At 47.2% G+C, this 16,170-nt stretch overlaps 1 protein-coding gene across 3 annotated transcripts in view; it reads left to right on the top strand.

The window, feature by feature from the left end:
• Positions 1–16,170, top strand: part of ATP9A (ATPase phospholipid transporting 9A (putative)) — a 49,902-nt gene that overhangs the window by 11,617 nt on the left and 22,115 nt on the right. For 2 of the 3 annotated variants that reach the window (XM_040079916.1, XM_040079914.1), the window contains 10 exons: positions 2,037–2,095; positions 2,950–3,001; positions 3,547–3,641; positions 3,985–4,065; positions 4,256–4,331; positions 6,391–6,467; positions 7,098–7,258; positions 7,974–8,116; positions 8,856–8,968; positions 10,969–11,181. In XM_040079916.1, coding sequence (XP_039935850.1) covers positions 2,037–2,095; positions 2,950–3,001; positions 3,547–3,641; positions 3,985–4,065; positions 4,256–4,331; positions 6,391–6,467; positions 7,098–7,258; positions 7,974–8,116; positions 8,856–8,968; positions 10,969–11,181 — 1,070 coding nt within the window. The remainder of the gene's footprint in view (positions 1–2,036; positions 2,096–2,949; positions 3,002–3,546; positions 3,642–3,984; positions 4,066–4,255; positions 4,332–6,390; positions 6,468–7,097; positions 7,259–7,973; positions 8,117–8,855; positions 8,969–10,968; positions 11,182–16,170) is intronic. The other variant, XM_040079915.1, reaches the window with a different exon arrangement.

Genomic DNA, 16,170 nt, shown 5'->3' with positions numbered 1-16,170 from the left:
TTACAAATCCTGCGCTGCTTCGGGAGGGCCCCTCTTTGTTTTACCCTCAGACAGCTGAGGTTGGGAGGGTTCCTGGGCAAGACAAATCTGCCCCAGCTGCTTTGGGTTTCCTCATCTTGGAAAACTCTCGAAGCAGATGATACTGTTTGCAGAATAATGATCCCCAAAGCCTTTTATGTGCGTAACGATAGGAAATCATCACCTTGCAGCTTTGTCCTGGCGTTAATTTTTCTTTTGCAGGGTGATTTTTTTTTTTTTACCCCGTTAAGGAAAACCTTACAAAAGTAAGTTTGCCTGAACCCTTCAGGTAGCGCTGCTTCTGCTGACAGTCCCCAGATAAACCCTCGTGATCTTTAAGAGAATTCAGAAAATACGGTTAAACAAATCCCCAGGTTTTTTTGCACTTTGGGTGGGGAATGGCCGTGCCTGTGTGGGAAGAGCACACGGGGCTTTTTTCCCCCCCTTCCTTTGCACAGGAGAATATTCAAAAGCACTTTTTGTTGTTTCGTGAATAACCGTATTAAAAGGGGAGGAAGAGATGTTATCTGTCAGACCCTTTTAGTGTCATAGTACCTAACTTTGTATAGCCCATACAGAAGACTGCCAGGGATGCTTTTTTTGATCCTCTTGGAGTGCAGCTTTTCTTTTCAGGCCCCAGCGTAATGGACTCTTAATCCCCGGGTTGCTTCCTGCCCCGGCAGAGATGTCTTTAGCCCAGCATTCATTTTGTTTACCTTTTTTTTCTTTTTTTTAAACAAACAAACAAACAAAAAAACTAAAAAAAAAAAAAAAAAAAAAAAACCCCAAAAAAAAAAAAAAACCAAAAAAACCAAAAAAACCCCACACAAGGCAAACTCCAGAATCCATGAAAGACCTATGAGATATTTGTGAAATGGACCATGACTGCTTATAATTTGTAGGAATAATTACGGCATGCGAGGAAGTCTGCGTTTATTAGCAGCAGTGATGAAGCATGTTGTTAAGCACACAGTGTGTCACCAAAGCAGCAGGCTGCCCCCAGCCCAGAATGGCTTTCATTGTTAATTTGGAGCAGAAACACTGAAGCATATCCTGAGAAGGATGCTAATGAAGGGACTGCCAGTAGTAAAATCCCAGTGACCTTTGTGCTTTGTGCTAATTTCTATTCCCCCTTCCCTTCCCCCTCCTGCTTTCCCCCTGAGCTGCTATCTGGCCAGTTAGCCCGTGAATTTCGAGGTACAGTAGGAGTGTTGTCCGTGCCAGGGTGAGCTCCACGTGCCTCCCCCACTTCCACTCAAATCACAGCAGATTAAAGAGGCTTTTGTTGAAATGTAACAGACACGTAGAGGCAGGGTTCAAATTAGCTGATTATAAATCACTGGTTAGTCTGAAAAGCCAAATCTAGAGCTGGCTGATGATTTGAAATTACTAGCCAATTGTTAAATTAATCCCCTGTTTTAAAGCAACGGGGAAATGTTTGACAGCTGCAGAGGAATAAATATTTACGTGATTTCTGTAGGACCTGTTCTCTGCTCGTTTGGCTGGTCCTGCAAGGGCCGAAGGAGAGGTGCAGAGCTGAGCCAGATACTGGAGCTGCAGCAGGGGAGGAAATGAGCCTGGGTTTTGGATGGACCCGTGGTGCCTTGGCTGGAGAGTCGAGCTTTACATTTTCAGGCACCTGAGGAAAAGGAGTTGGATTTGATGGTTCCCTGCTGGAACTTTCTGGTCTTGCTCTGTCATCTGCCTGATGCCGAGAGCATTTTTGAATTTGTGATTTCAGCAGTGCAAAGAGGAGTTGAAGGAGTTGTTTCAGAGTTATGACTCGAGAGTGGCTGGGGCTTTCAGGGCTGAGGTCTGCAGCTGTTACCTGAGGGGTTTTCTGCCCTTTTTGGGACACCCACCCCTTAGTGGGAGTAGTGGGCTCAGGGAGTCTCTGTGGTGGGAACATTTCCCATTTTTGTCCCCACGGTGCAGTGGAAGGAGGGGAGGGGAGGAGCAGCACACAGCACCCCAGCCCTGTCCTGCTCTGCTCTAACAGCAGCACCTTTCCTCTGCAGGGACTGTCAAGGTGAAGAGCTCTAACATACAAGTGGGTGACCTCATCATTGTGGAAAAGGTTTGTCTTTGTGTTCATCTTTCCTGTGTAAAGTACTTTTTATATTTTTGCAAGACCATAGGAAACGAGATCTTTTGAATTCCTACTTAGTTTACAATAGGCTTTAGAGTATCAGGTGTTGAACACAAGTTAAAATCTTTAATCACTTTACAGGGTTCCCCCACCTCACCAATGACATCATTATCTTTACAGATGAGGGCAGATCTGTAGGCATGTACCTATAACCTCATTTCTTCCTTTAGCATAGCAAGATGAAGAGTTTCCCTATCCTTTCTGTGACCGTTGGGCACAGGTTAAACACCTGGAGCAAATGCAGCATCCAGGTGTTTCTTTGGGTATAAACATTGCAGTTTTGGGAGACCCAGTTATCCATTTGTAGGTACTGGTATATTCAGGTATATTTCTCCCTTTGTACAACTTTTAACGTGTTTTCTTTTAATCCACTGATTTTATGTTTTTCCCACCCGCTCTCTGTGACCTCTAAAACCATTAGCATGAAAATACTCAGTCCAAAAAGAGAAACTTGGTAGCTGCAGATTCCAGCTAGAACCTTCCTGCTAGCACAGGACTCCTTGAAAGGAAACCAGCACGAGTTTACAATTTCTTCATACTTCTAGAATTACTCTCCAGCCCTTTTGTAAACCTAACCCTTGGGTCTGGTCAGTGGGAGCTGGCACCGGTTATTATCCTGCCCTTGGAATTCTGCAGGGGAGCGAGTTGAGGATTCAAAGCAAGCTGAATCCCGAGCTGCAGGCTGACAAAGGAATCCTCTTTGTGCCCTTGCTGCTCCGGGGAAGGCGCTGCACACGCGTGCGGGGCTGGCTGCACAATAATGGCCTTTCTTCTCCTCCCAGAACCAGAGGGTCCCCGCTGACATGATCTTCCTGAGGACGTCGGAGAAGAATGGTAAACATCTGGAACCAATTGTCAAAATAGCCATTAACCTTTCACTGGTTGTTTGGGGAAAATTATCTTTTGGAAATAGAAATAGATAATAGTAAAATTTTAGAGAGAGAGAGAGGGAGCTCGAGTGGTTTTATGGACCACCACTTCTCAAGATTTTATATTCCAGTTTTGTTTGCTGATCAAAAAATCTAGGGGTTGAGTCCAGGGTAAATGAATCTGGTTACATTTTAGATATATTTTCTTACTGTTCAGGCTTGTTTTGTTAAGTGTGGGATAAGGGAATGTTTGATCAGAAGGATTAGAAAACAGATTCACGGGAACATTTCGAGTGTCTTAAAAAGTGCAGCGCAGAGAATTCTGACCTGGTGAATTAAAGGAATGTGGTGCAGGGACATCATCCTTCCGTTATTAACAAATGTAAGTCGGACACTGTTCCCAGAGAAAGAAGGACGTGAGTGTCCGAGAGGGGAAGCCATCCCATGAGTTATGAGTCGATGTGCCTAGGACAGAGCTGGGGGATCCCTGAGTGCTGTTCCCATCCCCAGGCTCCTGCTTCCTTCGCACGGACCAGCTGGACGGGGAGACAGACTGGAAGCTGCGCCTGCCCGTCACCTGCACCCAGCGCCTGCCCACGGCCTCTGTAAGCTCCTGCCTGCGACTTCTGTGCTGGGGAGCTGTGCACGTGCTTTACCTGAAAACTTATGGGTGCTGTGCACGTGCTTTACCTGAAAACTTAATGGGTGCTGCAGCCCTGTTTTCGGGCTGCAGTTGCTTTTCTGGGGCGCAGACACCTGGTAAGTCCCAGGAGTCTCTCAGGTGTCCCCACAGGAAATCCCCTCAGTGCTCTGCTGCCCCAGGTGTGTTTTCTGTGGGGTTCTTGGGCTGCAGTAGGCACCGAGATAATTCTAAATCCTGCCAAGTAACTCTTGGTGCAGTGTTCTGGTGAAACTTTGGTACGTTATTAAGCTGTGTCTGTTTGGTAGGACCTGCTGCAGATCCGCTCCTACGTCTACGCAGAGGAACCCAACATTGACATCCACAACTTTGTGGGGACCTTCACCAGGGTGAGTCTGCTGGCACGGGCTCGAAATCAACCAGAGATCCACCAGGGTTTGTGAAAATTCTCCATCCTATCAGAAATCCCTCTGCCAGCTCGCCCAGCATCCCTCTCTGAACACCTCTGTGGGACTCTTCTCAGCCTCTGCTCTTTCGCTTTACTGATGAGTTTGTTTATTTTTCTTTTTCCTGTCGTAGGAGGACAGTGACCCTCCAGTAAATGAAAGTTTAAGCATAGAAAACACCCTGTGGGCCAGCACAGTGATTGCATCAGGTGAGGTGGAGACCCGCGTAAAATTGTTTTTAAGGGAATATGTTAACAATTTTTAAAGGTATTTCTGTTGATGGAGTAATAATTCTGTCAGTTGGAGAAATTAGCAGTTGGAATGAGGTCTCCCCCTTGTCCTAACACCTCTGGGGAGCTGAGCTGAGATCTAATTGCCTCTTGGACATTCCTAGATGAGAAAGAAGTGGAGTGGCCTTTGGGGCCCTTCTTTAGCATCTAGGACCAGAATAGCACTTAATTGCCCTGCGCATTGACATCCTAATCTGTAACAGAAATGGTGTCAAATGGATTCTGGGAGCAGAAGCTGAGATGAAAGATTTCCAGGTAAGTGCTTCCATTGAGTTTGTCCTATACACTCTTAAAAAAAGGAAAAAAAAAAATCAGGTCTTTGACAGATTTTGACTCACATGTGTGATAAGCTCCCGAGGCCTGATTGAATCAGTGCCCCCTTGTAGAGGCTTGTTTTAGTGAAAGCCTTGTTCCTCTGGTGCCCAGTGTGTTTGCAGAGTGTGCTGGGCAGTAGCTGGAGGAGGGTGGAATTCTGGAGTCCAGTTCTGGAATTAAACTTGTCAAATGGAGAGACTTGACAGTGCCTTTGCAAATAGAATTTCAAAGGGATTTTGCAATTGAGTCTGTTTGAAATGGCCATGAACCAACTTGAAACACTCCTTTTTTTAACAGATCAATGTGTCTTCAAGCTTTTTCTAGCGGTGCTTCCTCTCATTTGGACTGACTTACCAATACAAAACCCAATTTTATTCTAGCTGTGGTAATAACAAACAGCACGCTGGAGGTTATTTCTGTTAGGAGAAAATGTGGATGCTGCTTTTCTTCTGCTGTGAGTGGAAGCTGTTGGGTTGTGGTGGTGCCTGGCTGGGGCAGCCCCTGTAGGATGAGGCAGAGCAATGTGTCTTTCTCCGTCTGCTGCAGGAGGGCTGGGTCTGACTCTGCTCGCAGTGGATTTGGAGTAGCTGTGCCATCTGCTGATCTGAATTGTGATGATCTTTCCACCACCTGCCATCTGGCTCCAGGGATGATTTGTTGTTGGTTTTGGGGGTGTTTTTTTAAAGGAATGCTTCTCAGCATATTTTTAGAAACCACCTCTCTTGAATCAGCCTTATTTAAAAATAAGTCACTTGTGGCTTGTTAAAACTTTGATCATTAGTGAGAGCAGGGGAATAGTAGTGTATAAAGCAGCAAGGTAGTGGCAGTGCTTTCTTTGGAGTTGGTTTTCTCCATTTTTACAGACTCCTAATGCTGGGCCATAGCAGCTTTTGAACTGTTGATGGTAGATAGCTTTTTCTCCGTGGCTCTTTGCAAAGTCTTTAAGAGAAAACCCACAGAAACCCTGTAATTTATGGTGCTGAACTGAACTATGTTTCTGCAAGAAGGAAATTGAGAATTTTGTCGCTCTCAGCTCTTTAGCAACTGTGGGACATAGCATTCAGATTCACTGATGGGCTCCCAGCAGCTCCATCTGCTACAGGAAGGTAGGAGTTGGTATGATTCACTTTGTGGTAGGAAGAGTGTTTAGATAAGCATTTAAACTACATTGTAGATTTTAAAATAAGGTAATTTTGTCTTTGAGCTCTGGAACTCACTGGATTTGCTCTGATTGTATCAACCTTTACCAATAAATAGCCACAGCCCGTAGCTGGTTTGATTTTGACACACAGTGAAGGTTTGGTGGAATGCAGCACCAAAGTGGGATCCCGAGCTGTGGGGGGAAATCCAAGAAATCCTCCATCCCCACCAACTTTTATTTCTAGTGGGGGGAGTCAAGTGGATCAGAAGGGGGTCAGGGAAGGTAGAGCAAAGCTGGCTGTCCTTCCCATGAGCTGATGGAGTCTGTGGTCAAGCTGCGTCAAGTCCAAGCCTGAGACTGAATTTCTGCCTGGGAGGCTGTTTCCTGTTCCAGTCTGTGTTTTCATAGGTGTTGTGTGGCAGAAACCAGCTTTTTGAATTTCTGGTCACTTCTGAAGTTAGCCTGCTGAAACTCCTTTCCACCTGACAAGTATTTTTATGGAGAAAACCTCTGTGTGTGCAGGTACTGTGGTGGGAGTTGTCCTCTACACGGGGAGGGAGCTGCGCAGCGTGATGAATACTTCCAACCCAAGAAGTAAGGTATGGTGGAAAAACGGGTTTGTAGTAAATTAGTAAATTTAGTAAATAAATGGTTATTTAGTAAATAACAAGGGTCAGAAATAGATCATTTTAAAAAAGATGATCCCTTCCAAATACTCTGTGTACACACTATAGGGACAACCTCATAATAATAATTCATATTTTGATATTTAAGATGGTTACCATAACAGAACCTATTTCTCCTGATGATTTTGATCCTGTTATACATGTGTCTTCTCAGTTTTTTAAGGCTGTCAAAAACCGTTGTTTTACGTGTTTATAATGAGACAGTCCCAGTTAGAATAGAAAAGCTTTTGCTGCCTTCTTCTGTTGTAGCAAAGCTAAGGCACGGGGCAGGGATGTTTACCCAGCCTGCAGCTCTTGGCAGCGTGAGTCCTCTCACACCTCTGCATCTTCTGCTGAGCTTCCAAGGGATGGAAATCTCATTTAATAAGCTGGCAAGAGTATTGATTATAAATTTAAATATGTTCGTAGTGTTTTGAAAGAAGAGAAGCTGACTAGTGGGGCATGGCTCTTTGGCTGGAATGGCAGTTCACTTCCTTTGTGAGCATGGCACTGAGCTGACACCTTCACCGGTGTGCCTGAAATCTCTCTCTCCTGCTGTCCTAGATTGGTCTCTTTGATCTGGAGGTGAACTGTCTCACCAAGATCCTCTTTGGGGCTCTGGTGGTGGTGTCCCTGGTCATGGTGGCCCTTCAGCACTTCGCAGGCCGTTGGTACCTGCAGATCATCAGATTCCTGCTGCTCTTCTCAAACATCATTCCCATCAGGTAAGGGGCAGCCGTTGATGCTTCCCAGCAAGCGCTGCTGTGTTCCTCCTTGCTTCCAGCCCAGACACCTGGACTCTCACCTGCTCCTCATTTCACAGCTGAGCAAGGCTAGAACTAGAAATGAAGTTACTGTTCAATCATAAGCATTGCTTTGTTGTTTCTGTTGAATTTGTTCAACTTATTAACCCATTCACTGGCTTAGTGGATTAAGCATTTAAATTCCCTTCTCTCAGCGTTGGGACTGCCAGGTTACTGCAGTAAGAACAGAGCAAAAAAAAATAAAAAATAAAAGGAGGGTGTTTTATACAGAATGTAGGGGAATACATTTGGAGGGCAATGAAACTTTAATATGAAATTGTACTGTATTAGTAAGTAGATGAGTAACTTAGTTTGGGTGCAGGTCTGGGATTCATTTCAGTTCCATTTTCATTCTTCTCTCTGGTATCCATCACTGTCCTTATTCTGTGTCCACCTTCCCCTCAAAGCATATCTTCTCATGGTAATTTTATCATCTGTCCTTGGATCACAGTGTAATTACATTTGCCACCAGAGCACTGACTTTGAATAAACTTCTCCTGAAACTCTGCTTTGGCACCTCAGGTTCACTGTGGAACTCGTTGTCCTTTCATTGCACTGTGGAGGTTCACAAGGATTTTTTCCACGGTTTACTTGGTTATACTTCTTACTTTCCTTGTTTCTCTTTCCTCCTGTGCAGTTTACGTGTGAATCTGGACATGGGGAAGATTGTGTACAGCTGGGTGATCCGCCGAGATTCCAAAATCCCTGGCACTGTGGTTCGGTCCAGCACCATCCCTGAGCAGCTGGGGAGGATTTCCTATTTGCTTACAGACAAAACAGGTATTGGGGCAGAAAATACAGCTTTGAGTCATGGTGTGTTGTTTGGATTTTGTTGTGGTTTTGGCCAGGAAAAGAGGATAATGTGAGATTTCTTTGGACTGGAAGAAATAGGAATTTCCTGTCACTTTGATAGTAGGATTCAATCAGTTTTTGAAAAAAAGTTCTGCTTTTTTTTGTTCTGAATGTGGTGTAAGTAAGCTAGGACAGGAATATTATACTACTAGAAGGAATACTTAAAGCCTGCTATTAAAACAAAAGCTGAGGGTAAAAATAAAATTAAAACCAACTTTTTAGAGCTAATTTTCAAAGCTAGGGTAAGATAACTTACATATATAGGCAGAAGCTGTCTGCTATTATTCTTATACTTTTGAAGCTGAGCTTAAATTGAAGGCCTGAGCTGTAATGAGAAGTTTTGGTCTGACGTAAAATCCTGGTCTCGCTGAAGTCGTTTCCAATGTTTTTGGTTCCAGTGGGACCAGAGCCATGCTTGCAGCTCCTGCTGGCATTGGCTGTGGGGTGAATCTCATTGTCATTTATGCAGCCCCACTTCCCAGGAGGATGAGCGCTCAGGTTTGTTGGTACTGGGTTTTGTGCCAGCCTCGGCTGTGCTGGGAGTGCTGCAGTGACCAGTTCAGCTGCTGGCCCGGGTTCAGGTTCCTCTGCTCGGGGCACAGCCGGGACAGGAGGTGTGCTGGGGAATGGGGGTGTCGTTCCCACCCCGTGCTGCTGCTTTTCCCAGGGACTCTCACCCAGAACGAGATGGTTTTCAAGAGGCTCCACCTGGGAACGGTGGCCTACGGCCTGGACTCCATGGACGAGGTGCAGAGCCACATATTCAGCATTTACACACAGGTACAACTCACTGCACTCCCTGCTCCCAAAAGTCCTCCACGCCCCTGGGCCGATGGTGAATTCATGTGGTAGGGATCTGCTTGTGAGCTGCTTTTTGGGAAAGTGGGAAAGTCATTGGATGCTTAATGCATTAATAACGTCTTGATTGCTCGTTATGTTCCACGGGTTGTTTCACATCACATGCAAGTGTAAGTGTGTGCCCGTGTCCTGTTGCTGAGGTCTGAGTCTAAAATAACTTTTATTTAGCTATCCAGCTACCTCTTCTCTTTCTCCTTCCTAGGGTTTGGTTCTTCTCTTGGTGTTGTGACCCTTAAATGACAGAACTGTATTTAAAAAAAAAGAGAAAAAACCCCAAATCACAAACCTCCAGACTTCAGCTTTATTTACCTTCATTTTATGCTGAATCTCCAGAGAAAACTTGACTACTGGTTAATTATTTGCTGAGGTGTCCAATATTTGTCAGGAACATTTGGGTGACTGCCTGGTCCAGTGTGCAAGCAGTGACTGAGAGCACTGCAGCTGAGGGTTTGCTGTCGGATTTTGGCAGCAGTGCTGATGAGCAGCGATACTAAATTTGAAGATCTTACGGGTCCTAATCACTGGAGTGGAAAATAAGGTGTGGAATTACCCTGGTAATGGATATGTCTCATAAAACTTTCATAATTACCGAGTGAGATTCCTTATAATGAGAAGCATTTGCTGGCAATGATTCATTTTGAACTGTAGTTCTTATTCTTTGCTTTTATTTTTACCATGTTGTGGCCCTTTGACCTGGAAGCGAAACTTTTGTCCTCTTGACACTAAAGGTCAACAGAGCAGGAAACTGGATCACTGTGTGTCCCTTCTTCAACTGGGATAATTTAGTAATTGTGCAATTATCTGAAGACTCCCATTCTGACACTAAAAATAGTATTAAAAAATAAATGAATGTAATTAAGATTTTCTAGCTCCATACAGAGTCATCTGTTTCGTGTTTTCACCAATTATATTCTCTTGCACATGAAACCCAAGTGACTCTAAATTTCCCAAACTGCTGGTCTTTTGTGGAGTGAAAAAGTGGTTTCTCTGAGTCTTTTGAGGTTGGTGTGTCACCCTTCGGGGGATTTGCAGCAAATGGGCTTTTTCTTGGTGTACTGTCCCAAAACTTAGGTAAATCTCTTGGGGCCTGTCCTGGTTTAGGGCAAATTTGGGAGAAAACCTCTGACCAGGGTCCCTTCAGAATATCAAACTCAAGTAGACCCCTCCCCAAACTGGTCCAGGAAAAGACCTCCTCAGAGAAAAGTGGAAGAAACTGTTTATTCAGCAATCAAAGTATCTACAAGCATTAAAAAAATGGAATAATATGAAACAATAAAACCTCTCGCTGTCCAAAGAGATGGCAAATTCAGAAAGTCCTTGTTGTGGAGTGTAGCTGGGCTCACTCAGTCTCTCATCAGTCCCTCCAGCCCTGGAAAATGTCATTCTGGGCTGCAGATGGGAGATCAGGGTGCTCCTTTGGGTTTTCAGTCCAGAGCAGGTTTGAACAGTTCCAAGAAAAAGAGAAAAAAAAACAGTCCAGGGAATTTCTCTGCCTCAGCTAGCTAAAAGCAAAGCACGGGAAATCTCTGTCCCGCTGTCTGTCCGTGCTGCAGGCAGCACAGTCCAGGAGCAGAATGTGGAGCAGTGAGAGCACTTTGAAAACAAACTCGGCGCTTCTCCTTCTCCCTGCTTCGCTCTCGGAACCGGGCCGAAAGGCACGGAGCACGATCTCCACCACAAACACGACAGACGGCTGGGGACCCAAGCGCCACGAAGCCACCCCAGGACAGGGCCCTTCAGGGGCAATGCCGCGGGAGCCGATCTGCGCTGGAGGGTTCCCGGGGGAGCCCCGAGTGACGGCGCGGGGAGAGCGCGTCTGGTTCGTGGGAGCGCGGCTCTGCGCGGTCCGTACGAGCCGAACCCGAACTTCTACCCTTTCCCTCCGCGGTTAAGAGCGTGTTGTCTCGTCCCTTGTCCCTCAGCAGCCGCAGGAGCCCCCGGCCGTGAAGGGGCTGTCCCTGGCCACCAAGGTGCGGCGCACCATGAGCAGCCGCGTGCACGAGGCCGTCAAGGCCATCGCGCTGTGCCACAACGTCACCCCCGTCTACGAGTCCAACGGCGTCACCGACCAGGCCGAGGCCGAGCGCCACTACGAGGACTCCTGCAGGGTGTACCAGGCCTCCAGCCCCGACGAGGTCAGTGGGGTTGCGCGCGCGACCTCGGGAAAACCCGCGGCTGCTTGGGGGAGGCGCTGCGCTTTGGTGAAGGGGACGATATTTTGTTGTGTCTCACCTTCTTTGGCCAGGGTCGGGGTTAAACGCGCGGGATGGCGTTTCTTGTTCGGACTCAGATGTTTGTTGTCAGTTCTTACCTATGGTACAGTCTCACAAACCGTGAGTGCTGCAGCACTTCTAGCTGGCAAACTAAAAGTGGAGACGCATCCGCCTCTCTACAAGGCCTTTAAAGGCTAAAGCGTCCAATTAAAAAATGACACCTAAATTATTTTTACTTTTAACCCAGTAACCAACCACCATGACCCGCAATGTGGGCTTTTCTATCCAATTACAAAATCCCACCCAGATCCATGAAGAAGAAGGTAAAAAGGACCTTGCCTATGCCCTAAAACCTCCAACTTGCTTTATATATATGTATCTATCTATTACTATATTCTAAAGCCTTAAACTCTTAAGTTTTCCACTATGTGATAGCACACACTTAAATCAAACCACACACCATAATCCCAGTGCTGTCACTCAATTTTGGGAGCCTTCTCCATGGCCTCAGGTCAAGTGAAGTGTTTTCTTGGGGGTCAGAGCCTGTCAGCACAGAAAGCCAGAAATTCTCGGTGCCCAGGGTTCCAACAATGTTTGAATGCATTTCTTGCTCTGATAAGATGTGGAGAGACCATAATTGCCCTCTCAGCTGTTCTGCCTCTCTGCCTGGAGCTCCAGACTGGTATCCTGGCTGTTCTGTCAGCCTCTGCATCACAGGATTTGGCCCCTGCTTCTGCACCTTTTGTCCAGGGTGTGTTTTTCATTTCAATGCCGTGAATCCCTTTGACCACGTTTGGTAAATTATGAGCAATCTTATCTTGTCTGGGGAAGGACAGCTTGTGGAAGAGGGTTGGAATGCTCCCACAGCTCAGCTCTGCGAGGTGTGTGACCTTCCAGACCAGTGGAAAGCTGTAAATCACCGTAACCATGGCACGTCACACGTGCAGGTGGACAGAGTGCCCAGGTTAATTCTGAGGAGGGACTGAAGCGCACAGGTTTGTTTGAGAGCAAAGCTGGGCCCTGCCAGTTCTCTGCCAGCACCCAGTGCAGCCAGGGCTGTGCAGGTGGCACAGTGGGGAGAAGCTTAAAGCTCTCCAGAGACTCACCAGAGATTTTTCCTGAGCATCTGAGAGATCAGGATCAATACAGGAATTAGAGTTCAAGTGCTGTTTGCTACCCACTGCAAAATTTGGGAAAGGTAATTATAGCGTTGTTTCCTTCTGTGACGAAGACAGGAGGAACAAAATGTGGTTTCACGAATTGGTTATGCTTCTTGAATACATATTTTAGTGCAACAAAAGTAACACATTTTGCTTTCTATTAATTTGTACAATTACCTTTTCTCTGTGCGGGAGTGACTCCAAAGTTTGAGACTTCCCCTGAGAGTCCCACTGGCAGCATGAGGTGAAATCACCCTTTTGACTGCATTCAAAGGGTTCTTCCATGTATTGCCTCACACAAACCAGCCTTGCCTCCGATAACAACCCTCCCACCTTTGCCATCAGAAGAGAAGCTGGCTTGCCTCATTGTTAGGGAAGAGCTTTGCATGGAGCTCAGTGCGCTTGTTGGAAGCCCAGCTGTGTGAGGATCTGGGGACTGTTGTGCTGCTGAGAGACTGGCACAGAGCTGCTTTGCACATTTACATCCGTTCAAAATGCTCCCTTTAGGTTTTTTTCTCCCAAAGCAGGCAATTCATCCGTCTCGTATATATTTGTATATATTCATTTTCTTCCGTGCGTTATCCGAAAGCTGCGTTTCTGCTGTGCCCCCTGCGTGGCTGCGGCTGCACTGGAGTGCCAGCAGCACCTCCTCCCTGGGCAGGCTGTGGGTGTCCTGTCCCCGGGGGCTGGGGCAGCGTTTGCTTCCCTGCTCCTCTCCTCTAGAAGGTGTTGCTCTCCCCTGGAAGCAACTGCCTTTGCACTGAAACGAGTTCTGAATGATTTCCAGATGGCAATTTTTGTGATCTGCATCTTAGTTAGGTTTTTTTACCTCCTAAAGCATTTACAGGCTATTTTTGCACAGATTTCTGTTTATTTACATATGTACTGTGGTGTATAGTGAAGTCAGTGATTTTTCTTTTACTTTTACTCTTTATACTGTTCTGTCTTTAAAATATTTACACAGCAATTTGTCTGAAATGCCCAGGGGATATTGTTTATTTGTTTTACTATAGCATGATAACTAATCCTTCCAAGATTATTGTTTAAATTCTTTTTTTCCTTTCTGGTGGTATCTTAAGTGGAGAATTACAGCAGGTTCAGAAATCAGATACGCTTTGCTGCGCTGAGGAAATCTTGTCTGTAGGTCTTAGATATACAAATATTATTTAGCCGTGCTCTGAATGTCATCCTAGATGGTACAAAATGCAGGAGCTGCACAAGTGGAGTCCTTGAGAGGGGAATAATGCTGTTAAATAACATTCCCTGTAGGGGAATGGCTTTGGACTCCTGTTAAAGCCAGCCTTTGAAATCCTATATCAATAAAATATTGCCATGGCAGGGAAGGTCAGTTTATGAAATGAGTACAAAAACTTGTATTCTCTTTACTTTAACAGCAAGGGTAATTTCTACCAGTTGGCATAGGATTCATTTCCTGTAACAGAAAGCAGGATTTCCTAAATTTGTTTCCTGTGCACGCTGCCATTTAGAAGTCTTGAAGTATCTTTATTCAGATATCAGTTACAGCCTTGGGGCTCTGCGAGCCAGTTGTCAGTTGCAGCCATACAGTAACTAGCAGGGGAAATGAAATAGATATAATCTGATCAGAGATAAGAGTGCCTGGGATTCCTGGGCAAACAGTCTTTAACCCTGACAACGGCGGCAGCTGCCAGGACATGAAAGGGTGCGGGATCAATTGGTCTCTGCCTGCTGTCTGCCTGCCTAGGCAACCTAAAGGGGACCCTGCAGAGCAGCTCATGGCACAGAAGGATCAATTTGTCCCTTTAGAATGAAATTTATTAGTCGATATCCACTCCAGCGGTGGCTCGGGTAATTTAATTGTCGGAGAGAGCGAAGTTGGAGGATTCTGTGCCGGGCTGCTGTGCTTTGAAACACTCAGATCTGTATCAGGCCTGGCTTGGTTGGGGCTGCAGAATGCTGGCAGGGGCTTCACTGATTTCCCTCCTCAGTGAGCACGGGCTCCCTTTAAGGTGTTTGGGGGATTTCAAGCCTGCTTTCAATTCTCCTTCCTCTAAGTTGTAAAGATACCTTTGCATCCAGGATATTTCTCATCTCTCTGCTGTGGCTGAGAGCATCCTGAGTTACGTGTTTGTAGGGGGCAGAGAAAACCTGTTCTGCCTGCCATGGAGCTGGGATGTGCTCCCTATCCTATCATTCCGTGGATCCCAGCATCCTGTGGATCCCATCATCCCACAGATCCCATCATCCCGTGGATCTCATCCCGTGGATCCCATCCCCCCACGGATCCCATCATCCCGTGGATCCCATCATCCCCTGGATCCCATCATCCCACGGATCCCATCATCCCATGGATCCCATCATCCCGTGGATCCCATCCCCCCATGGATCCCATCATCCCATGGATCCCATTATCCCCTGGATCCCATCATCCCATGGATCCCATCCCCCCACGGATCCCATCATCCCGTGGATCCCATCATCCCGTGGATCCCATCATCCCGTGGATCTCATCATCCCCTGGATCCCATCATCCCCTGGATCCCATCATCCCGTGGATCCCATCATCCCGTGGATCCCATCATCCCGTGGATCCCATCCCCCCATGGATCCCATCATCCCATGGATCCCATTATCCCCTGGATCCCATCATCCCGTGGATCCCATCCCCCCACGGATCCCAGCATCCCGTGGATCCCATCATCCCACAGATCCCATCATCCCGTGGATCTCATCATCCCGTGGATCTCATCATCCCATGGATCCGATCATCCCACAGATCCCATCATCCTGTGGATCCCATCCCCCCATGGATCCCATCATCCCGTGGATCCCATCCCCCCACAGATCCCATCATCCCGTGGATCCCATCATCCCACGGATCCCATCATCCCGTGGATCCCATCATCCCGTGGATCTCATCATCCCGTGGATCCCATCATGCCACAGATCCCATCATCCCGTGGATCTCATCATCCCGTGGATCCCATCATCCCACGGATCCCATCATCCCGTGGATCCCATCATCCCGTGGATCCCATCATCCCACGGATCCCATCCCCCCACGGATCCCATCATCCCGTGGATCCCATCCCCCCACGGATCCCATCATCCCACGGATCCCATCATCCCACGGATCCCATCATCCCGTGGATCCCATCATCCCGTGGATCCCATCATGCCACGGATCCCATCATCCCGTGGATCCCATCCCCCCACGGATCCCATCATCCCACGGATCCCATCATCCCACGGATCCCATCATCCCGTGGATCCCATCATCCCGTGGATCCCATCATGCCACAGATCCCATCATCCCGTGGATCCCATCCCCCCATGGATCCCATCCCCCTGTGGATCCCATCCCCCCATGGATCCCATCCCAGTGCCCAGACACTGCCAGATGTGCCACACCTCCGATGTGCTGCTCCTCCGTTGGTCCCTGTGCACGAGGCTTTGCTCCCCAGAGCTTTGTAGGATTGCCGGGGGGTGCTGGCAGGGAAGGAGGGAGGAGGTGTCCATGCAGAGGAGATGCTTTAGGCCGAGTGGGAGCAGAGGTTTTGCCCCTTCAGGCATCCGGAGCTCACCAGCGCGGGGCTGCGCACGCCGAACGTCACGCAGGGTCATGCTGGGAATAATTCCCAATAATTATTTATTAACCAGAGTATTAGAAAGCCAAGCTCCATCTCTGCTCTGGGAGGATTATCCAACTGCACACTTAAATGCACTGGGGATGGCTTGGAGAAACTTTTGAGAAAGATAAGCTTGAAAGAGC

Source organism: Hirundo rustica, chromosome 16, assembly GCF_015227805.2.
Source record: "Hirundo rustica isolate bHirRus1 chromosome 16, bHirRus1.pri.v3, whole genome shotgun sequence".
In the NCBI taxonomy this organism is placed as follows: Eukaryota; Metazoa; Chordata; class Aves; order Passeriformes; family Hirundinidae; genus Hirundo; species Hirundo rustica.
This window is presented reverse-complemented; position numbering and strand designations above follow the sequence as displayed.